Source organism: Carcharodon carcharias, chromosome 3, assembly GCF_017639515.1.
Source record: "Carcharodon carcharias isolate sCarCar2 chromosome 3, sCarCar2.pri, whole genome shotgun sequence".
NCBI classification, from domain to species: Eukaryota; Metazoa; Chordata; class Chondrichthyes; order Lamniformes; family Lamnidae; genus Carcharodon; species Carcharodon carcharias.
In genome coordinates, this window is record NC_054469.1 from 127,796,228 (window position 1) to 127,812,217 (window position 15,990).

General features: G+C 41.9%; 1 protein-coding gene across 1 annotated transcript in view; it reads right to left on the reverse strand.

Annotated features, from left to right (window-relative positions):
* crppa (CDP-L-ribitol pyrophosphorylase A) overlaps positions 1-15,990 on the reverse strand; it is a 202,785-nt gene that overhangs the window by 186,304 nt on the left and 491 nt on the right. The window contains exon 2 of the mRNA XM_041183983.1: positions 4,965-5,244. Coding sequence (XP_041039917.1) covers positions 4,965-5,244 — 280 coding nt within the window. The remainder of the gene's footprint in view (positions 1-4,964; positions 5,245-15,990) is intronic.

Genomic DNA, 15,990 nt, shown 5'->3' on the forward strand with positions numbered 1-15,990 from the left:
AATTGCATATACCAATTCCCAGCCGAGAACCTCTAAATTGTTTTTATTTTTTTTCTTCTCTTCCTATTCCTCTGCCCAATGCAGCATATACAGCCAAGTAAGTAACAAGGTGATCGAGTTCCAAGATCCTTGTCTGTACAAACTTTAACTGCAGGAGAGCAACATGTGACTTGCTCTCTGATTTTCTCCTCGTAGTTAGCATGTCCCAATAACACAGCTAACATCAATAACTCAGCCAGAAAGTCTCTAATATCATCCCAAAGCACCTCAAGTAATCACATTCCAGTGACACCAACAATGGAAAGCGTTTATATAACAAAAAATTTGTATTATAAAATCAACACAAAATCATCTCCAGTATATAGATGCTAATGTGATCAATAAAATAACCTGCAATTCCCCCCAACCCTGTCAATCAATACGCACTGCTTTGCTGTTCTTTTTAATAAAAAAATTCCCAGCAGTCATCTACCTTCCTGAAGAACTGTGGAGTACAGCTTCTAGTGCATCATGCAAGTCCAGTACTAGCATTTACTTATGTGCAAGCATTGATATTGAGAGTCAGCAACAGAGAAACAACTGTTAATCTCATCCTGTGCTCACCTTTACATAAAATCATATATAGAGTTTACAGCACAGAAACAGGCCTTTTGAGTCAACAGCTCAATTGTTAGGTCAACTGTGTTATTATGGTTCACACAAGCCAATATATTTAAAAGACATGAATTCTGGTCCAGATCGCGAAAGGATGCTTTTGCTGCATCCCTGAGTTACATTGCCATATAAATAAATGGGAGAGGTGGTGGCCACCGGTGTTGTTACTGGACTAGTAATCCAGAGACCCAGGGTAATGCTTTGGGTTCGAATCCCCCCCACGGCAGATGGTGCAATTTGAATTCAATAAATAAAAATCTGGAATTAAAAGTTGAATGATGACCAAGAATCCATTGTCGTAAAAACCCACCTGGTTCACTAATGTCATTTAGAGAAGGAAATCTGCTGTCCTTACCTGCTCTGGCCTACATGTGACTCAAGACCCACAGCAATGTGGTTGACTTTTAAGTGCCCTCTGAAATGGCCTAGCAACCCACTTGATTGTATCAAACCGCTACAGAAAATTGGATAAGGAATGAAATCGGACAGACCAATCTGGCATCGACCTAGGCACCGGAAACGACAATGGCAAACTTAGCCCTGTCGATCCTGTAAAGTCCTCCTTACTAACATCTGGGGACTTGTGCCAAAATTGGGAGAGCTGTCTCACAGACCAGTCAAGCAACAGGCTGACATATTCATCCTCACGGAATCATACCTTACAGATAATGTCCCAGACACTGCCATCACCATCCCTGGGTTTGTCCTGTTCCACCGGCAGGACAGGCCCAGCAGAGGTAACGGCACAGCGGTATACAATCGGGAGAGAGTTGCCCTGGGAGTCCTCAACATTGACTTCGGACCCCATGCAGTCTCATGGCACCAGGTCAAACACTGGCATGGAAACTTCCTGCTGATTACCACCCACTGCAACCTCCCACCCCTCAGCTGAGGAATCAGTGTTCCTCCATGTTGAACACCACTTGGGCACAGAATGTACTCTGGATGGGGTCTTCAACCTCCATCACCAAGAGTGGCTCGGTAGCACCACCACAGACCAAGCTGGCAGAGTCTTAAAGGACATAGATGCTAGACTGGGTTTGCGGCAGGTTGTGAGGGAACCAACAAGAGGGAGAAACATGCCTGACCTCATCCTCACCAACCTGCCTGTCACAGATGCATCTGTCCATGACGGTATCAGTAGGAATGACCACCTCCTTGTGAAGACGAAATCCCATCTTCATATTGAGGATACCCTCCATCATGTTGTATGGCACTACCACCATGCTAAATGGGATGGATTTCGAACAGATCTAGCAACTGAAGAATGACAACCATGAGGCGCTGTGGGCCATCAGCACCAGCAGAATTGTACTCAACTGCAATCTGTAACCTCATGGCCTGGCATACCCCCCACTCTACCATTACCACCAAGCCAGGGGATCAACCCTGGTTCAACAAAGAGTGCAAGAGGGCATGGCAGGAGCAACACCAGGCATACTTAAAAATGAGGTGTTAACCTGGTGAAGTTATAACACAGAACTACTTGCGAGCCATGCAGCATAAGCCGCAAACAATAGACAGAGTTAAGGAATTCCACACCAACGGATCAGATCTAAACTCTGCAGTTCTGCCACATCCAGTCATGAATGGTGGTGGACAATTAAATGATTCACTGGAGGAGGAAGCTCCACAAATATCCCCATCCTCAATAATGGAGGAGCTCAGCACATCAGTGCAAAAAAGGCTGAAGCATTTGCAACAATCTTCAGCCAGAAGTGCTGAGTGGATGATCCAAAGCCTGTCCAGCATCTACAAGGCACAAGTCAGGAGTGTGATGGAATACTCTCCACTTGCCTGGATGAGTGCGGCTCCAACACACTCAAGAAGCTTGACGCCATCCTGGACACAGCCTGCTTGATTGGCACCCCATCCACAAACATTCACTCCCTCCACCCACCAACACACAGTAGCAGCAGTGCGTGCCATCTACAAGATGCACTGCAGGGATTCAGCAAGAGTTCTTAGGCAGCACCTTCCAAACCCATGAGCACTACTCATGTCAAGGGCAGCAGATAGATGGGAAGACCACCACCTGCAAGTTCCCCTCCAAGCCACTCACCACCCTGACTTGGAAATATATTGCCATTCCTTCACTGTCTCTGGATTAAAATACTGGAGTCCCCTCCTTAACAGCACTGTGGGTGTACATACATCACATGGACAGCAGTGGTTCAAGAAGGCAGCTCACCACTACCTTCTCATGGGCAATTAGGGATGGGCAATAAATGCTGGCAAGCCAACAATGCCCATATCCCATGAATGAATAAAAAAATAAATATAGAGAAATGTGATTGTGAACCAGAGAAATTATCTACAGCAGATGCCAATTAGTATTTTGGTAAAATACTCCACCAATATTCAGTTAAAGCAATGTGCCTCAATGTTGTACATTCTGCCTTTTTAGTGATAACCATCTCAATCCATCACCTCCAAATGAATCCACCACTATCAGTAGCAATGATTTATCTGTAATTATTGGCACCTCATGTTAATGCTGTCCAGTTCTCAATGCACTGGAACTCCAAATAAAGCTATTTTCATCAAAGATCACTTGATACAATACTAGATTGGGAACTCTGGTCAGTTATTTCCCTTCCTAACTCAATGCACTGAAACCAATTGCGAAGATTCTACCACCTAACCTCTAGCTGAGATCTCTGTTTAGCTCTGACAAAGCCTGCGACCTCCAGGTCTGTATGATTCAGCACTTGTTTGGATAAGAACTGCTGGGTCATGAGCACAGCTTTGTAAAAAATTTAGACTACAAAGATTTATGAAGTAACGTATGTCAAAGAAATTGGCAGACATACGATGCTCAATTATGCCATGTCAAAAAAATTGGCAGGCATACGATGATCACTTATAACATGTCAAATAAATATTTCAGTGGGCACATTGGCCCAGAGTTTCCACAGGGGTTCCTGATCATCCACTAAAACATCAGCAGAATCCTCCGGGAATTGGATAAATGGCCATTTTCACACTATTTCTCCCAGAGTTCCACAGATCACCCACAGCAGGAGATAAAGACAACTCCTACGTCAATTCAGGGCCATTATATTTAATGCAATTTTTAGATTCTACAGGTCTATTATAGATTAGTCTCAGTGCTTACTTTGATCTTCTAGCCATTATGTACAAAATCTGTGTTTCTTAATGTCAAAAGAGGATACTAATGTGCAAACTAGCTGACGACCAAACATTATGATGTTATACTGAGTCAGGAAGGTCTAAGACTCAAAGCCTAGTCTCTGGTAAGTTAGTTGATCCAATCCCAAGTTTGCTATAAGAGTGCTAAGATTGCCCTTGCTGCCCATGATACAAAGGGAGGAGGGAGTTATCCAAGGTTCTGGCTCATGATCGCTTGAGACTATGATGGAAAGTGTGAAGGTTGGATGAAGACAGAATCTAGCCTTGTTATAACAGCTCATGTAGTCAAATAACTAGTTAGTGTTCAAGGTCTGTGCTGACATGTGAGGAAAGATTATTTGAGTGAACTCATAAGGGGATACCTTGTATTGCACCTCAACACAAGTCACTGCCTTCAGGAGTGAAAAAGAGAAATCAGCAGGGGGTGGAAAAGTACCAATGTAGCTCACACAATAGGCCTGTCCATTAATACAGATCTTTGTAAAGGAATGACAAGGTAGAGAGAGAGCACCTATTTTCTCTGGTAGGGGAGTTCAGAACAAGAGAGAAGAACTTTACTTCTTCACACAAATAATAGTGGAAATCTAGAATTTTCTTAACCCCAAAAGCTGCTGAGTCTAGGACAATTGATAATGTCAAAACTGAGATTGATAATATAGGAACATATCAACTAACAGCAGGAATAAGCCATTCAGGCCCTTGAGCCTGCTCTGCCATTCAAATAGATCATGACTGATCTTCCACCTCAACGCCATTTTCCCGCACTATTCCCCTATTCCTTGATGTATTTAATATCTAGAAATCTATTGATTTCTCTGTTGAATGTATTCAATGGCTAAGCATCATAGCTTTCTGGGCTAAAGAATCCCAAAGATTCACCATCCTCTGAGTGAAGAAAATTCCTTCTCGTCTCAGTCCTAAATGGCCTACTTCTTAATTTTGAGACTGTGTCCACTAGTTATAGAACCCCCAGCCACAAAAAACATCCTTCAAAACACCTTCACCTAACAAAAGTTCAGGCATTACAGAACCAAGGCAGCAAGTGGAGTTAAGATACAGATCAATCAAGGTCTAATTGACTGGTGGGACAGGCTCGAAGGGCTGAATGGCCTTTTGTTCCTATGTTCCATCAGTGGTATCACAATATTTTTACATACCCCATATTCCTTCGCTGCAGTGGCCACGCTAAACAAGATGTCTTCTTCTAGAAAAGGTCTCACTGCATCATGAATGATCACCACCTCAGGTTTCTCCAGACAAGATGTATGAGGTTGATTTTCCACAAATGCTTTTAGTCCATTGAAAATTGACTGGTGACGAGTGAGTGCACCTTCAACAACAGTTACTCTTGAGTGACCATAACGGTCTATAATTGAATTCATCAATTCAAAGTTCTGTTTTGACACCACCACCACAATTTCTTTTATCCAGTGAACTCTGCAAAAGAAAAATAAGATTTAGCAAAAAGAAACATTTCACAAACTCACAAACCAAAACGATATCACCATTGACATGAATACATTCACTAGCCCATAACTTCCGATCTCTGGTGGGGAGTACCTGGGGGGTACCACAGAAGATGCGCTGGGGGACCTGACTGACTACCCGACCCATATTACCTCCCACTGACAACCAACCTATCCTAAGCCCCACACTGACCATCCAACCCTCCCCACTGACCACTCAAACCCCCCACCCACTGACCACCCGACATCCTCCGACTGGCCACTCAACTTCCCCCCGAACATCTGACCCCTGCCACTGCTGACCATCTGATCTCCCCACCCAGTGACCAGCCGACCTACCCACCCACCCCCACCACTGACAACCAACTCCCCCATTCTACCCACTTACCTGACACACTTACTACACTTACCTTCTCCCTGGCTTCTCAAAGTGGCTGACACCCTTAAACTTAGCTGCTTTTGGCAGCTAGTGCTGTAAAAAAGGGGCATGGCTTCCTTTCCTCCACTTCTGCAGCATTCAACTGAAGGCCTTGGGAACCCACTGCATTGTACTTTTCTCACCCAGCCCAAGTCGAAAGGTTGGGTGAGAAAGCAACAGCTACATTCCAGCGCAAATAAAAAGGGGCAGAATGGCAATCCAACTGTGACTGCCACTCCTCGGAAATTCTGGCCCAATATTAACATGAGATCAATTATGTAAAAGGCTTGTAGCTATCTTTTCAACAATTCTTACAATATACATGTATATCTCATAATAGCCAATTCTGGCAACAGTCACTGTTTCCAAGATTGCTTACTTCCAGATATCATGGGCTGGATTTTCAAGGAGTTGGGGAGTCTCTGTAGAGGACTGAAAATGGCGGCCAGGACCCGATTCCAGACTTCCCGACCCATTTCTGCGGTTTCTGATTTTTAGTAGAGCCTTTTAAGGATGTAGGCTTGTTTGGACCACAAAGCCGCACCCTGAACTCCCGACCTGGCCAGCTCCATTGCAGAGATAGGCATGACCTAATCTTCTGAAAGTTTTATGCAGTCGGGCCAGCTTTTCAAAGCGGCGTTGTTCACGGCACCTCAGAGGTGTCATGAACAATAACCTTTATTCTTTCATGGGATGTGAATGTCACTAGCAAAGCCAGCATTTTTTGTCCATCCCTAATTACCCTTGAACTGAATGGCTTGCTGGGTCATTTCAAAGGGCAGTTAAGAGTAAACCCCATTCCTGGTGGGGATAGTTTGAAAAATAGAGTCGAAAGGTCTTCCTCATGACCCTGTGTGCCAAGTTATGCCCCTCCCCAGCCGTGGCTTCTCATGCCAAGGAATGTTCCCTACCCACCTCATAATGAGTCAAGTCTCATTCTGCATTCATAGTTGAGTGCCCAGAAATCTATTAGACTGTTGAAACATGGAAAACATTGCTGGATTAACAGCTCTGGCTCTCTGATCTCTTGGTCAATTGCACAATGCTTATTTACACAAGATAGAGAGATTTCTAGTGCTTGCAGTTTCTACTATTGATATTTTGCTCATTTGTTTGCTCAGCTGACTTATTATCTCTCTGCAACATTTTCTCTACATTATGTGTGAACCAGTTCCAATTGTCATTACATGTGACCATGTGTCAACACCCTTTGATCATCTTAAAGGTTACAGGATTTTTCATTCAGTCTATTCAAAAAGACCTTGAAGTTATCCCATTGCAGCATCCAATTGCTTCTTCATTGGTTCTAATGCTTTTGCATCCACTATGCTATCCTGAATTTCATTAAATATATTGATTACCTTCACTCTTGAAAATGGATTCCCTGTTATGCACCCTAACTTTACCATTTGCTGATATGAGTCTGTGACCCCTTATATCATTTTCACAATTATATTTGAAGTAATTTTCCAGATTTACTTTCCCCATCTGCAAAAGTCTCATAGATGTCAGCCTTGGCTCAGTGGTTGCAGTTTCATTTTTGAGTCAGAAAATCAAGGTTCAAGCCCAACTCCAGAGACTTGGATGCATAATCTGCGCTGACATTCCAGTAGAGCGCTGACTGAATGTTGCACTATTGAAGGTATTGTCTTTCAAATGTGATTTTAAACCAAGGCCCTGTCTGCCCTCACAGGTACAACAAAGCAATACTTCAGTATTTCAGTCTGACAAAATGATCCCTAGGGAAGTCTCAACAGCAAATATAACAAGCTCAGGCTGACTCAATAATTCAAGGCAGACTCAAAATATATGGGACAGGGTCCAGCTGAAAACTGCTGAATGAATGCATGCTGAAATTAGTGCCAAAATAGGTAAATGAAAAGGCTCTTAAAAGGTGTTGAGGCATGCATTTATATCCTGAAGACAAAAATATATCAACAAGGAAGCAAAATAGGTGAGTTATGTGCTGAGTTTCAGGAAAAAACATAATCTGCAGACAAAAATTCAAGGAAGATAGGCACCTATCAACAAAATGCACCAAAGCATTGGGCCACAATATATGGAATAGGCTATGCAGCTCAAGAGTTAAATATACATCGTGATAAACAGAAAAAGTTTGAAAAAAATGTGGTTGCAGATTAGTAGCTGGAATATTATTTTATTGGTAAAAGTATTGAGCGGGTGAAGGCTTTCCACTAGTTTCATTGAAAACTGTTTTCCAGCAATTGTTAGAATTGTGGACAATGTTTCATTGTATTATTTAGAAATTCCTGTATTAGGGAAAATAGTATCAGCTGCAGTAATCACAGAATCCAGAATAAGAAATATAAGATAATCAAAAACAGATCAAATAAAGAATTCGGTGACTTCTTTTTCCATAGAAAATGGCGAGAAAGTGAAATTCGCAACATGTGGAGTAGCTGATAAAAATTACACTGACACCTCTGAGGCAAAACTTTACAAGGGAGAAAGGTACAGAGGGATATAGGGCAAGGGTGGGGAGGTAATTTGCAAGGGAGGAGACTCGTGAGGAGTAAGAACACAGTCATAGACCAACTGAGCCAAATACTTAGATAAAAGCAAAAAACTGCGGATGCTGGAAATCCAAAACAAAACCAAAAATACCTGCTAAGACTCAGCAGGTCCAGCAGCATCTGTTGAAGAGTCATACGGACTCAAAACGTTGACTGTGTTCCTCTCCGCAGATACTGCTGGACCTGCTGAGTTTTACCAGGTATTTTTGTTTTTGTTTTGAGCCAAATACTTGTCTCTGTGCTGGATTTTACAGCCCCAGCTAGGCGTGTTTCCAGCAAGGGGGTTGGGGGGGGTGGTGGCACATAAAATATGTCAGGTGCCCAGGCCACCTCCATCCAGCCCATCCCAGACCTGTTCCCCATAACATGGGGGCTAGGTAAGTCGCCCACTAGGCCATCTGGCCTTATGCCTACTGAGGTCCTTAACTGCCCAATTAATTGGCAATTAAGGGCTTCAATCTGCCATAAAACGCTGGTCAGTGGCAGGCAGACCAGAGCGTGAAAGCCGTTTTTGAAAGGGCTTCTTTGAAAAGGTGGGAAGGAAGGGGGAAGGAAGGGGGGGGGGAGGAGGAGGGTAAGAGTAGTGGGGAGAGGGGTGGTTGCTTTTAAAATCTCGTATTACTTCCGTCAGAGGCTCATGGCACAAATTCAAGCTGGTGCTGTTCAGAGTAAGCAGATAACCTAAGGCACTGCAACTGTCCACAGCAGCCCCAGTCTGGGAAGTGGGGTAAAACAGAAATCAATCAGCTTTCCTGCTTCTAATTGTTGTCCAATGAAACCTACAGGAAAATGCATGAGCTGATGCCAAATGGAGTTTAGGTAGGCTTGGTCACTTCTGTATAGACTCTGATTGTCAACACTTAATATAAAAACATAGAAAATAGGAGCAGGAGTAGGTCATTCAGCCCTTCAAGCCTGCTCCGCCATTCAATATGATCAAGGCTGATCCTCTACCTCAACACCATACTCCTACTCTCTACCCATACCCCTTGATGCCTTTAGAGTCCAGAAATCTATTTCCTTCTTAAATGTGTTCAGTGACTTGGCCTCCACAGCCCTCTGTGGCACAGAATTCCACAGGTTCACCACCCTCTGAGTGAAGATGTTTCTCGTCATCTCAGTCCTGAGTGGTCTACCCCATATCCTGAGACTGTGACACCTTGCTCTAGACCCCCTAGCAAGAGGAAACATCATCCCTGCATCTAGTCTGTCCAGCCCTGTCAGAACTTAATACGTTTCAGTGAGATCCTCTCTCATTCTTCTAAACTCCAGTGAATACAGGTCTAGTCCACCCAATATCTCCTCAATATGACAATCCTGCCATCCCTGATGAACCTTCACTACACTCACTCAATGGCAAGTGTATCCTCTCTTAGGTAAGGAGATCAAAACTGCACACAATACTCCAGGTGTGATCTTACCATGGCCCTGTACAGCTGCAGTAAGACATCATTGCTCCTGTACTCAAGTCCTCTCACAATGAAGGCCAACGTACCGTTTGCCTTCTTAACTTCTTGCTGCACCTGCATGCTTGCTTTTAGTTAAAAGCAAAATACTTCCATTAACACCCCTTTGTCCTTTTGTTCATGACATCTTTGGCAATCTCTCCTTTGCCTCCACCTATCACTGGCCTTCTATCCAGCTTCACCTGCTCTGCCCCCCTTAAACAGTATGAATTTCATCACGTTTTTACTTCTCTTTAGCTCTGAAGAAGTCATACAGACTTGAAACGTTAACTCCGTTTTTTCTCGCCACAGATAACGTTAGACCTGCTGAGTTTTTCCAGCATTTTCTGTTTTTGCTTGCTTTTAATGATTGGTGTACAAGGACACCCAGGTCCCTTTGTACATCAAGATTTCCCAATCTATCACCATTTAAATAATACTCTGCCATTCTGTTTCTCTTACCGAAGTGAATAATTTCACACTTATCCACGTTGTACTGCATTTGCCATATATTTGTCCACTCACTCAACCTGTCTAAATCGCCTTGAAACCTCTTAACACCCTCTTCACCGCTCACATTCCCACCAAGTTTCATGTCATCAGCAAATTTGGAAATATTACATTTTGTTCCCTCATCCAAATCATTGATAAATATTGTCAATAGCTGGGGCCCAAGTACTGATCCCTGCGGTACCCAACTAGTCACCGCTTGTTACTCCAAAAAAGACCCGTTTATTCCTACTCTCTGTTTCCTGTTGCTAACCAATTCTCAGTCTATACCAATATATTATACACAATCCCATGTGCTGTAAATTTACACACAAGTGTCTTATCTGGGTCTTAATCAAAATCTTGCTGAAAATCCAAACACACCACAACTACTGGTTCTGCCTTATCTATTCTGCAGTTACATCCTCAAAATATTCAGGTTGGTTTGTCAAACATAATTTCCCTTTCATAAATCTGTGTTGACTTTGTCTAATCCCGTTAATATTTTCTAAGTATCCTGTTATCACATCCTTTATAATAGATTCTAACATTTTCCCTACTACTAATATTAGGTTAACTGGTCTGTAATTCGCTGTTTTCTCCCTCCCTCCTTTTTTTAAATGCCGGGGCTACATTTACTACCCTCCAATCTGCCAAGACTGTTCCAGAATCTACAGAATTTTGGAAGATGACAACCAATGCACTTACTATTTCCATGGCCACCTCCTTTAGTACCCTTGGATGTAGATTATCAGGACCTGAGGATTAATCAGCTTTCAGTCCCTCTAATTTCCCCAGCACTATTGTTTTAGTAATACTAATTTCCTTCAATTCCTCCTTCTCATTAGACCCTTGATTCCCTAGCATTTCTGGGAAGTTATTTGCGTCTTCCTCCGTGAAGACAGAGCTAAAATAGTTGTTCAATTGTTCTGCCATTTCCTTGTTCTCTATTATAAATTCTCCTGTTTCAGACTGTAAGGGTTCTACATTTGTCTTTACTAATCTTTTTCTTTTTACATACTAATAGAAGCTTTTATTGTCCACTTTTATGTTCCTTGCAAGTTTACTCTCATACTCTATTTTTCCCGTCAATCTCTTGGTCCTCCTTTGCTGAATTCTAAACTGCTCCCAATCCTCTTGTTACTTAGTCTAGCAACTTTATATGACTCCTCTTTTGATCTAAAACTATCCTTAATTTCTTTTGTTAGCCACATTAGCCGCTTTTTCAGATGTGTTTTTGTGCCAGAAAAGAATGTATAATTGTTATAATGCATAAATCATTCCTTAAATATTAGCTATTGTTTATCCACTGTCATGCCTTTTAATGAAGTTCCTTCTATCTTAGCCAACTCATGACTCATACCTTCGTAGTTTCCTTTGTTTAGATTTCGGATCCCAGTTGACTACTTCACTTTCCATTCTAATGAAGAATTCTATCATGTTCCCTAAAGGACCTCACACAACAAGGTTATTAATTAACCCCTTCTCATTGCACAATACAAAATCTAGGATAGCCTGTTCCCTAGTCGGTTCCTCGACATACTGGTCTAAAAAATCATCTCGTAACACATCAGCAATTCATCAGCCACAGTATTATTGCTAATTTGATTTGCCCAGTCTATATGTAAATTAAAGTCACCCATGACTACTGTAGCACCCTTGTTACATGCATCTCTAAATTCCTGTTTAATGCTGTTCCCTACCTTATCACTACTGTTTGGAGGCCTATAGGCAACTCCCACTAATGTTTTCCACCTCTTGTTGCTTCTTAGCTCCACCCAGATTGATTCTACATCTAGATTCTCTGAGCCAATATCCTCTTTCACTATTGCACTGATTTCATCCTAAACCAATAACACAACACCACCTCATTTTCCTTTTTGCCTGTTTGTCTTAAATATTGAGTACCCTCGGATATTCAGTTCCCAGCCTTAATCACCTTACAGCCATGTCTCTGTAATCGCAATCATATTGTACCTGTTAACTTCTATTTGCGCTGTTAATTCATCTACTTTAGTGTGAATGCTCAGTGCATTCAGATACAGTGCCTTTAGATTTGTGTTGTTAGCATTTTTACACACCTTTTTTTGTACTATGGCCCTATTTGCTGCTAGCCCTTGTTTCCTCTGCCTTTCACTTTTGCTTTCTACTTTTTTGTCCTTCATTCCTATCTTTGTTTCCTTCTCTTGTAACCCCCTGCTCAGGTTCCCATTCCCCTGCCAGCCCAGTTTAAACCCTCCCCCACAGTCCTCGCAAATAGCCCTGCAAGGATATCAGTCCCAGTCCTCCTGGGGTGCGATCCGTCCAGCTTGTACAGGTCCCTTCTTCTCCAGAATCGGTGAAATATCCCTGTATAAGTCACCAACTTCAGGAGAGGAAGGAGATGACTGGAAAAATAAAATTAGCCTGATTACTATGACCTGGTTCAAACGTGCAGCATTGAAAACAGATAAATCCCATTGCAATTTTACAACAGGCATTGTCGACTATCTGAAATGCTGCAATAAGTCTAAACATATTTACAGAAAGGTGGTAGTTCTCAATCACTCAATTGGGCGATGCAAAACACAATGCTATATGACAAAAGCATCAATGTGATGCTTGTGTACAAGACCACCACAGGAAAAATGATGCATGGTTTTTCAGATTTTTCTCACTACATCCAATGGAGACATTTGGCCTCAAAAATATTCTCTTACCAAACCAATCCAAAACTATATCTAATATACCAAGAAAAATTTCTCTCAGTAGCACTACCTTGGCAAAGGAGGATTTATAATCAGCATTGAAAAATAAACCGTGAAGAGAACGTCAAAAGTTACAATACCCATGTCTAATTGCAATTCCAGTCAGTTTACACTTCAAGGTGCCTAACGCATGAGTGTTACATTCAGACATTTAATCAAAGTGTGGTAGGACACAGAACCAGACTAAACAATAAACATTACAACTATGCTGCTAGTCACTTAATTTTGTGGATTTTGCTGCACCCTTACTTCTTTCACTTAATCTTGTCTTGCATACCATATATCACGGAATGAATTCAGCCATTGTTACCCTAGTACAGCACTTCAGATAGTCCACAATGCCTGTTGTAAAATTGCAAAGGCATTTATCTGTTTTCAATGCTGTATATTTGATCATAATAATCAGGCTAATTTTTTTTTCCCCAGTCATCTCTTTCCTCTCCTGAGGTTGATGACTTTCACTCATGTGTCGACAATCAGAGTCTATGCAGAGGTCACCAAGCCCTACCAAAACTCCACTTGGCATCAGCTCATGCATTTTCCCGTAGGTTTCACTGGATAACAATTAGAAGTACGAATGCTGACTGATTTCTCTTTCACCCCACCTTCCCAGACTAGGGCTGCTGTGGCCAATTGCAGTGCTTCATTATAACAGTGACTACACTTGAAAAGTACTTCATTAGCTGTAAAGCACTTTGAGAAATCCTGAGGTTGTGAAAGCTGCTATACAAAAGACCTTCTTTCCTTTCTATACAACTCGAACATTCTTCTTTGAAAATCACAATTAGCTTGTGGAAATTTATCCATGCAGACCAATAAATTATGATATTTATTTTGTTTCGGCTTGCATTTTCTATTCCTATTTCTCATCTACGTGCTCCCTCTCAGTGAAATCATCTGAAGGCACAGCATTAATTTCCACATGTACGCTGACAACACCCAGCTCCGCCTCAACACCACCTCTCTCGCCTCATCCCCTGTTGTTAAGTTATCAGACTGCTAATCCAACATCTAGTACTGGATGAGTGGAAATTTCTTCCAATTAAATATTGGGAAGACTAAAGCCATTGTTTTTGGTCCCTGCTCCAAACTCTATTCCCTCGCTACTGACTCCACCCCACTCCCTGGCAAAAGTCTGAGATCAAGCCAGTCTATTTGCAACTTTGATATCACATTCAATCCCGCGATAAGCTTCCGACTTCATATTCATGCCATCACTAAAATTGTTTCCACATCCGTAACATCGTCAAACATTGCCCCTGTCTCAGCTCATCTGCTGCTGAAATCCTCATTTACACTTTCATTATATCTAAACTTGACTATTCCAACAAAGTCCTGTTTGATCTCCCACATTTTATCCTCTGTAAACTTGAGGTCATCAAAAACTCTGCTGCACATGTCTTAACTCTCAGCAAGTCTTGTTCCCCCATCACCCCTGTGCTGGCTGGCATTCTTTAGCCCCTGGTCAAGCAATGTCTTGATTTCAAATCCCTCTTTGCCCCTTCCCAGCTCTAAAATCTCCTCCATCCCCACAACCATCTAAGAAATCTGCGTTCCTCTAATTCTGGCCTCATGTGCATTCCCAATTATATTGCCCCACCACTGGTGGCTGTGCCTTCAGCAGCCTAGGCACCAAGCTCTGGAATTCCCTCCCTGCACCTCTCCACCTCTCTATCTCACTTTGCTCCTTTAAGACACTCCGTAACTAAACCTACCTCTTTGACCAAGCTTTTGGTCATTTGACCTAATATCTCCTTAAGTGGTTCAATGTCTGGTTGTAACAATAAATATAAGTTGCTGCGGTTCCTGCTGCTGCAATGTCACTAGTAGTAATCCAATAGTTAATGCCAAGGCTTAAATACGGAAGGTTTCCAGTAAGAAGACAACACTTCTAGAAGAAAAAAGGCAGATAGAAAACTGGTAAGCAAAAATGTTCCCCAATTCTATCCTCTTTTCTCTCCTGTACTGTTGTAGGCAATATCCCATGAAAGTGAATTCCACTGACTCTAGCAATGACCCAAGAGCTCACCAATGTTGCTATTCTTTATACTTAAGAGTACACTCTAACTGGCAGAAGATTATTTTACATGGAATAGAGAGCACCAACATCACAGACGATCCAATTCTGCCCAACATAATAGCATACTTTTAATCAGGGGCCTCAATCCGGAAAAAAAAGTATAAAGTCTGGTTGATATATTCCCCTTATTCCCTTATTGCCTAAGAGCATTGAGTCAATTTTACGAACTTCTAGGATTGTCTACATCATAGTTATTAATGGTGTATTTACTTACAGAAGCAAAAGGCATATTTTAAACATTTTAATGGAAGCCTGTATTTTCCAACAGTAGCAACATGTTCCTTTCTTTTTCCCCCTCTCAGATTTCTCTTTTCCCTACTCTCGGTGACTTCCTGTTTTTTGGAACAACTCACACAATAGCTACAAAACCATAAGCAAAGATATTCAACTAGAGTGAACCTAACCTTTATAAGGTAAATGTAATAGTACTTGTAGAAGTCATGCCACCAGATCTCATGTTATTAGTCATCACATGGTCATTTATCATATGGTGAGAATACCAAATGATCATTGATGCATTTAAGGGGAAACTAGATAAATACATGAGAGAGAAAGCAACAGATTTTCATGTGGAGGATAAATATCCCCATAGACCTGTTGGGCTGCATGGACTATTTATATATTGTAATTATTATACAATACTACTATGTAACCTGGAGCTGCCAACCTTCTAGGATTGTCCTGAATCTCTAAGAATTAATTTTCTGGTCACTGGTGTAAGTATCCCCAGAAATAAGTAACTGAATGTTTTAAATTATGTTTTGATTTTCTTAGAACAGTTTTGTTTAGTGGTTATAAAAATGTTAGACATGGGGTAAAAAGACTGACTGACAATCAAGAGTCATCCAATCAGATAATGAGGAGCCTGGTTTCTGATCGCCTTAAGGTGGTATTGCCCTGTGAGTATGGGCCACCAATGGCAAGAATGTAAAGATAGAGAAGTTGCAGGTAGGAGGAGATAATGTGGCGACATCTCTAGGAATATGTCCAACCAGGATTGACAA